This window comes from Spermophilus citellus, assembly GCF_964194105.1.
Source record: "Spermophilus citellus genome assembly, chromosome: 7".
In the NCBI taxonomy this organism is placed as follows: Eukaryota; Metazoa; Chordata; class Mammalia; order Rodentia; family Sciuridae; genus Spermophilus; species Spermophilus citellus.
The window spans coordinates 163852578-163861049 of NC_138188.1; the positions used below are offsets into that span (position 1 = coordinate 163852578).

At 57.2% G+C, this 8472-nt stretch overlaps 1 protein-coding gene across 9 annotated transcripts in view; it reads left to right on the forward strand.

Annotated features, from left to right (window-relative positions):
• AGPAT3 (1-acylglycerol-3-phosphate O-acyltransferase 3) overlaps nucleotides 1-7398 on the forward strand; it is a gene marked incomplete at its 3' end in the record, with an annotated part of 69621 nt that extends 62223 nt beyond the window's left edge. For all 9 annotated transcript variants that reach the window (XM_081301323.1, XM_081301319.1, XM_081301320.1 and 6 more), the window contains 2 exons: nucleotides 1512-1710; nucleotides 2704-7398. In XM_081301323.1, coding sequence (XP_081157449.1) covers nucleotides 1512-1710; nucleotides 2704-2792 — 288 coding nt within the window. The remainder of the gene's footprint in view (nucleotides 1-1511; nucleotides 1711-2703) is intronic.
• Between the last annotated feature and the right edge of the window lie 1074 nt (nucleotides 7399-8472).

An 8472-nucleotide genomic window follows, 5' to 3' on the forward strand; every position in this document is an offset into this window, starting at 1 on the left:
CTGTCCGTTTGATGTGACCTGATAGTTAAAATGAATGAACTACATGTGCTCTCAGCACAGCTGGATCTTGGGAATGTGCCTGTGAGAAAGCAGGCTGCGGGATGCTCGCAGCGTGTCCAGCTCCCAGGACGCCGTGGAACCTGCAGGCAGCACCAGGCACCTCTGTTCACGCACACAGTGCATGGCGACGCGGGTGACCAGGCACAGCCCTGTCCTCCACCTCTGGCATCTGTTGTCTAGAATAAGCTGAGGCCAGTGCAAGTGGGAGTTCTGACAAGTGACCCGGGCTTGGGTTTCACGTCACCTGCAGTTTTCCCAGAAGGTGTGATGCACAGTGACAGCACCTTCAGTTGACTCTCAAGTCCTTGTTTTGAGGTTTGCATCAAGGACAGTGCACCGCAGAGGGACACAGTGTCCGTGGCAGTCTTTTGTTTCTTTCTTCTTGGTTGCTGCTGTTTCTGAGGTCCATCCTTAGTGATAGACTCGGCTCCTGCCTGTAGGAGCCGGGAGGCTCCACGTGAGCAGTGTCCATTCGAGTGGCTCCTTTTCCTGCCTGTGAATGTTGAGGCCATTTGTACTCCTAACAAGAACAGTGCCAGGCTGCTATGTGTGTCCAGCCCAGCTGCTCCTGGCCATGCAGGTCCTCCACGAGCGGCGGCAATGGGCACAACTGCAAGCCCGTGTTTGTTACCCCGCCCCCCATTTTCTATACCACAAAATACAGCAGAATAAAATTGAATGCGAATTGAAAATGAAACTGAAAACGAAAAGGAAATGAAGTGTATGGTGTCACACTCCCCAGGCAATTACTGACATGCGCTGCATCTTTCTAAATTCAGGACTACACACGCTCATAGTCATGCGTATTCTGTAATTTCGAGGGCATTGTTTGGCACTTTAACCTCTTCTGTGAAAACACTAACAATGCCACACATGTGTCCCCTTCTGGATGTGGAGCTACCTGGCGGTGTGTGCTGGCTGCAGGGACCTGTTGTGGCAGACCTGCAGCTTGTCCCCCAGCCGAGCTCTGTGTGCAGTGAGCCCCCGTTGTCACTGTGGAGAGAGCCTGGACAGTGTTGTTGGCAGATCAGCTGTGGCCAGCTGCACCTGCATGCCACCCAGCTCATACCTCCTCCACCCCTTCCATTAGCAGAGGACGCCTCTCTGCTAACCAGGACCTTTCAGGGGCAGGCACCCCATGGTGGTAGTGCAAGACGTTCCAGGTCCAGGACCCCAGCAGGTCCCAACAGCTGCCACACCTCTCCCGTGGAGCGGCGGCCCTGCAGGGCGTGCCCCTCCCAGCCAGCCCCCTGCTTGCCGTCCTGCGGGGCAGCCTCTCTGGCTTGGCAGGTTGCTTCCTGGCAGCTTCCCGGTCAGAGGGCTGCGTGGTTTCTAGGACCACCATGGTGCCATCGCTTGGCAGGACACCAGAGTCAGCTCTCGCTGTGGACAGTCCTCCTGCCTGAGCGCAGCGCGGGGCGAGCCTGACCCCGTTCTCTCCCTGCCTCCAGGATGCGCTGCAGGAGATGTACAAGCAGAAGGGCGTGTTTCCCGGGGAGCAGATCCGGCCTGCCCGGCGGCCGTGGACCCTGCTGAACTTCCTGTGCTGGGCCACCGTCCTCCTCTCCCCGCTCCTCAGCTTTGCCTTGGGCGTCTTTGCCAGCGGATCCCCTCTCCTGATCCTGACCTTCCTGGGGTTTGTGGGAGCAGGTAATGAGCACTACGGTAACAGCCCACCGTGTGGGAGTGTCCCCGCATGCCGGCTTCAGTGCCCAGGACTGGACGACTCATCCTGGTGGCCCTGTGGGGCTGTGGCTCTCGCCCCTAAGCTGCAGGGTCAAGGAGTTCACAGGGACATGTCCTGGGCCCACCGCTGCGGTCCTTGCACTGAAGCTGTCTGGTGAGGACACCATTGAGATGTCCCCAGTCACTGTGTCTGCATTCAGGCCCCTGGGGGGTGGGCTGGGCTGGTGGCCTGAAGGTCCACCCCGGACATTCTCATTATTCAGCTCCCTCTTGAGCTTTAGTGATCCTCCTGGTGGGCCTGTCCTGGATTACATCGCCAGGTGCCTGCTGGACTTGGCCTGGCTGGCAAATGGACACCCACTGTGCATGTGCCCCTGTGGACTGTCCCTGCAAATGGATCGGCTTCTGTGGAGGGACACAGTGTCCACCTGCATGGCCCCTCAGCTGCCAGGCCCACTTCCCTAGGCGGCTCCTGGCGGGCCCTGCTTCTCCTTCAGGACAGTGGTGGGGGCGGGGTCCTGAGAGGTGACTGGCCTCTGCCATGGGACAGCACGTTCACTTGGGACCGCCCTCAGGGGACAGGACGTGGCTGGTTTCATCTGAGCATCCTGCTTGTCCATCTCACCTGCTGGGGTTTTGTAAGGCCAGTCTGTTCCCGCCTCTTAGGCCCTGCTCAGAGCAGCCAAGGCTTGTAGACGGGCAGGCCGGGCACCACGCAGGTCGGCTGCCTCTGCCCCTGCGGGAGAAATGCCTCAGCCCTCACTTGTGGCAGTGCAGCCCAGACCCTGCCTGCCCCCAGTGGCAGCCCAGCTCCAAGCTCAAGGAGAAGCTGAAGCCCCCTCCGGTGGCCTCCCTGGATGGGGCAGGAGAGAGGGCTGGGCAGAGGAGGGGGCCCAAGCCTCGCTGCTCAGTGCAGAGCTCAGCCTGACCTCTTCTTTCTCTCTCCTGTTTTTCAAGCTTCCTTTGGAGTCCGCAGACTGATAGGAGTGACTGAAATAGAGAAAGGCTCCAGCTACGGAAACCAAGAGTTTAAGAAAAAGGAATGATTAATGGCTGTGATTGAACGCACAGAACCCGACGTGGTATCAAATTAACTCAATTAAAAACAGAACAACACCCACAGAGCAAGGGGAAAGAGACACTTAGAAACTATTTTTCTTATTAACTGGTGACTAATATTAACAAATAAAACTTGAGCCAAGAGCAAAGCACTCAGAAGGCCTGCGGTGAAGGCGTGCGCTCCCAGCTCCCACGTGCAGGACCCTCCCGAGTCCCGAATCCCGGGCAGAAGCAGCTCCTCCCGGGAGCCCCTCAGGGCTGGCAGGATGGAGGAGGCCCCTGGTGTGCCCCTCAGACTCCACCTCCAACAGGGGCCTGGGCTGCTCTCTTCTTAAACTTTGGTCGAGGTTTTGGTTTTTATCAGTCATCTCGGGAACCTACCCTGGCCTTCCTCCTTGCGCCCCAGACACTGGCTCTTAAAGAACTTTCTGCTGTCCTCCCCGTGTGGGGTGACGGGCCCAGCCCCCAGAGCTCACTCATCCCACCCGCTTTGCACCTTGGCTTCTGGATGGTGGGAGGGCTCCAAAGAGAGAGTCCTTTCTGTGATAAGCACACACTGAATGTAAATCAGACTGATTCTGAGCAGGCCCCATGGTTGTCCTGCCCCCCTGGGGCCGGCTGCCCCTCCTCCTTAACCTGTCTGGGCTCCTGGCAGCTCCAGGGAATGCAGCGTCCTCCTGTCCCCAGAGCTGCATTGTCCTGTCCCTGTCCTTGTCTTCATGGCCACCAGGCTCTGGCCCCCTGGACCGGGGCTGGGCTAGAGGGTCATGCAGGGCCCACAGATTAAGAGCCAGCCCTGTGGGGGCCTTGGAAGGAGGCCCTCCTCTAAAGGCGCGTGGGGACAGCGGATGCCACCTGTGGGCTGACTTGATCTCACTCGCTGGCCTCTGGCTGGCCTTCCTGGTGGAGGGGCCACCCTGTGTCCCGGGGAGGGCCTGCCTCTGTCCAGGCAGATGTCATCTCACCAGGCCTGTGCCCACAGTGCCCCGCCCCCACCTTGGTGACATCCCCGAGTGTCCCCATAGGACAGGGTGTTCTCACGAGGTCCCCTGGGCCCACCGGGAATGCTTCCTCCTGCAGCACAGTTAATGCACGCTGGGCTTGGTGAGGGCAGCTGCTGGGTGGACAGGAGTGTGTCAGGCCCCTCCTGGCTTCCAGTGAACCCAGGCCTCCTTGGCTGCTGTCCACCCTGTCCACCACCTGCATTGGGCTTTTGTCTTGAACCTTGAACTGGCTCTTTTAAAGTCACTCCCTTCATCTTTTTTAGCAAGGGAGAAAAAAAACGGGTGTTCTCTCTGATACATTGTAACCAGCATTCTGAACACAGGCAGAAATGGAGGAAGGGCCTGGAGGAGACTAAGGACCGATGGAGAGTGACCGTGCCTTGGCCCTCAGTGCTGGGGGAGATTGGGCGAGGTGGTGCCTCCTCTCTAGGGGACGCTTCTGAGCCGTGTGGTCTGTGTGGAAGGCAGAGGGGAGCCCCCGTGGGCGTGTGCGGGCTGGTGAGTGACAGGGAGTGGCACGTTCCTTGTGAGGGTGGCGGGCAAACCAAGCAAGACAAGAGGAGACACTGAACCTCTTCCCTCGGCCTCACCCGTCTCTCCTGGCCTCCTCCTCTGCACAGAGCTGGGTGCCCCTCTGGGTGGCCCCACCCTGAGGTTTCCTCCCGTGCTGGCTGCTCCTCTCTCTGCCCCTGGTTAGGTCTGCATCTGTCACTAGTTCACTGTCACCTAGGAAATCCCAAGAGAAAAGGCCAAGGGCACTACATGCACGTCCATGCCCCAGGAATGCAGTCTCCCATTCTGCCATGAATTAATAGCTCTGACTTCCCAGAGAGTCTCCCTCCCTTTGAAATCAATATATAATATAGATTCCGCATTGAGTCCATGAGTGAACCGTGAGGGGTCCAGGCACAGGCTTTACCTCTGCCGTGGAGAGGCTGATGACCGCAGCCCAGCGTGCACATCTGATACGAGCCTTCTGAGAGCAATAAAAACTACACCGTGAATGTTTGGGGGTTTTTGTATTGTTTTTTGAGGGTACTGGATTTTGCTTTCCATTTGCTTCAGAAGGAAAGGGGAGGAGAGCCCCTTGATTTTAAATTAAATGAGTCTCTGCACGGTGCTTTTCTCTCTTCCTTCATGCTCTACTTCTGAATCCAGTTGTTTCTGATGTCATGTCCAAGTTCAGGCTGTGTTGGGGCAGAAGCAGTCCGACGGCCCTCAGACATGTGCTGGTTGTGGTGTGGGGGAGCGTCCCAGGCCCCGAGTGGCTCCTGTCCTCCGGGGCTACAGGTAGGGAGGTACTGCCCGCTGCCCTGTGGCTCATGGTGCTCCTCCAGAGCCCAGCACCTGGCCGGCTGAGCTCAACCTGGGACAGGGTCTCCTGGGCTGTCTGCTCCGGCCCAGGAGCAGGTGCCCTGGGGACTCCATCCACAGCCTTCTGCTGCGGCCAGTTTGTGGAGTCACCCCCACAAGCCAGCTCAGGCAGACTCTGATGCCGTGGGGAGCAGGGAGGAAGCGGCCAGCTCTTTGGGCCTCTCTAGGGAGCTGTGTGAGGCCTGGCATGTCACAGTGCCTTTGTGCAGCTACCAGTGTCTAGGGACCTTGTGCTCTTCTCCAGGGGTTTTCTACTAGTGTCCTAACAGTGGTTGTCCCCGGGGCTCAGGGAGAGAAGCTGGGGACAGCTGAGTGGTCAGAAGGGAAGGCACTCTCTCCTCCCAACAAAGGCCTTGAGGGGGTCTGAAAAGGCTTCTCCCTGATAAGCCGCCAACCCCGAGAAGGGGGCCACGCTGCTGCCTGTGCTTGGTGGTGGCCACCCAAGGCCCAGCTGGCGAGGTGCTGTGAAGTCCCTGTCCTCAAGGAGCAGAGCTGGTTTGAGGAATTGAGCTCTGAATAGATAAACCACTGAGCAACCCAACCAGCACCATAAAGCACTTTCTTATAAAAAAACACCAACCAGTTCTGAATCTGCCTGTCTGCCCCGTCCTCCCCTCTGCACCAGCTGGAGAACCCCCCTGGCCCTGGTCTGTTCGGGGTGTTGCTGAGCACTGACGCTGAAGAAAAGGCAGTGGCCGGACCCAGCTGTGTGTCACGCTCTTGTGTCATTTACGAGATGTCAGGAGGCCACCGTGCCCCTGGGGACTACCAGATAAATCTGATTCCGGGGGATAAATAAGTGGCTCTTTCTGCATGTTGCTTTGTCTCTGCCTGAGACCTTATAGGACAGGCCAAGTGACACCCTCCTAGCCTTGCTGACTGTCTTCTGGATCGTGCCACCCAGGCATACCTGCTGCTGCAGACCCCTCCCCGCTGGCCGGCTGCATGCGGTCTCTGCATGCATCTCTCGTGCTGAGCGGTGTGGCGTGGCAGATTCTGACCCTTCTACAGTGTGATGAGGCTCAGGGTTAAGACAGCGAGTCTGATGCACCCGTCTACCTTCTTTCTGGAAACGGCATGTCCCTGGTCCTGGGGCCTGCCCCTTTCTCTAGTGGGCTGGCTCCCAAGCCCCAGACAAGCCACCCCAGAGCAGCTTGGGCCTGGGGGGTGCACCACTGATCTGGGCTTTGGCTTTATCCCAGAACATTGCTGGGGACTGCCCAGTGGGTACTGACCATGGGCTCCAGATTCTGTTGTATCAGAGCCAGGGACAGATTTTGGGTAAAATGTCACCCTGCGATCTGCTTGCTGGAGAGGGGTGGGCGTGTATGACTGAGGTTTGTTACAAGCATTTGCGGCTTCGGGGGAAATGGCAGCATTCTCCTCACCTGCTCCGAGAGCACTCTTGGGAGCCCAGGAGGTCACCGGAGAAGCTGACGTGAGGCAGCCTGGGCAGCAGCCACACGGGCTCTTCACAGATGACGGGTTGTTGCAAATTGCTTTGTGCTGACAAGGTCACCTGGAGCTCTCTTTTCTCCTTAATTTTTCAGATTAACTTTTTGTTGCAGAAGTATTTAGACAGCAATTGAACTGTGAATGAGATACTGAAATGCACTAAATCGTATTAAATTAAACTGGAGTTACTTGATCCAATGAAGACATGCATCTGCTGTAGTTGTATTTATTGTCTCAGAATTGTATGTTGTGACAATCAAATGTTCCTTGCCTCCATGCCAGGAGACGCCACTGGCTTCTTAATCCTGAGGATTGCCAGCAAGCGCGGACTCCACACGACCATCTCTGGAAAACCACGCAAACCACCGACTGCAGTGCCGCGTGGCAGACGTTGGGGTTCTTTTTCTATCCTTGAAAAATTGCCATGCCCGACGTCATCGCCACTTTCAAAGGGATACATTGTATACAGGGTGCAAATGTATTATAGGGTGTTTCCTTTTGTATACTTCATTTTTACAAGTTTTGCTACTCACGAGCTTTATGTAGTCGAGGAGAGGTATTTTGGTGTGGCCCGTGTCCCCAAGGACTGGCGGTGCTGTTCTGCAGACGTCTGTCTGCAGGGCTGCATGGAAGGCTGCGTGAGCGGCGCTCAGCTCTCGTGCGGTGGTATTTTCTGGATAAATGCTGCAGGCATCACTCTTGTTTGTTAGAAATGCTGCTGTGAAGGAGAGAAAATGTCCACAATATAAGAGAAAGTGACTCTTGGCCTCCTTTCGTTTCTTTATTTGTGGTCTGCACAGATCTTTCCAGGGGGGAAGCAGAGGGCCAACGGACGGTCCCTGTGCCCTGGCTCTGACCTGGGAGCCACACAGCTGAGGGCACTGCCCTGTCTCTCCCTGCTGCGCCGGTTGCTTTCTGGAAGGGAATCAAGGGTCACGTGGCAGAGACACCAGGATGCTCGGTGGCACGTGTGTGCTGAGGGACCCACCCTGCAGGCCGGGCTTTGAAGGCCATCAAGGACTAGGGGTTTTCCAGAGCAGGCGTTTAAATATTAAAAATTGATTTTTTGTAAAACCAAATTCTGTGGAGAAGACAAGGAAACCCCTTTTTCTTCTTTATTCAAAACCAAAGTCTTATTATAACTGAAAGCTACTCCAGGGTCTCATTTGTCCCCCCCAAAATAACTCACACTGAAGGAATTGGGTGTCCTGCTCTTGGGAGCAGCCCCTTGATGGACAGGCTTCTCTGTCTGGGGCCTCCTTCCAGGTGGCCTTGGCAACAGCCCCCTGCCCCACTTGGGCTCCTGGGAGGCTGGGAAGCCAGGGCTCAGTCAGGATCTCTGGAGAGTCCCACCCGTGCGCTGTCTGTCACACATGCACACCCCGCACACCCACGCACTCGTGCCGTGTGACCCAGCACAGGAAAGGGCACACACATCCCGAGTGGTGTGGTCCTCCAAGTACAGCCCCACTAGGAAACGGACTTTGGAGAGCGTCCTCACGAGCATGCCTCCTCCAGGGCCAGGACTCAGAGCCCTGACGTCCGGGTCCCCGCAGCAGTGGGCGCACGGGGAGACAGCTCACTGAGAACACGCTCCCAGATGGCCTGCAGTCCTGGGAGGAGGCCGCTTTGCGACAGACACTGCTCCTGCTGCTCAAGGCCTGCTGCTGGGCTGGGCCAGGACAGGCCAGGGAAGCTCGCCATCAGACTTGTCCTGCCTGTGGTCAGTGGGCCACGTGGGTGCACCCACACCACCCGACTCCCATCCTGAGCCCCAGGAAGGGACAGGGAACGGTCAGTGCAGGCGCTAGAGGACCAGCTCACTCGGACTCCG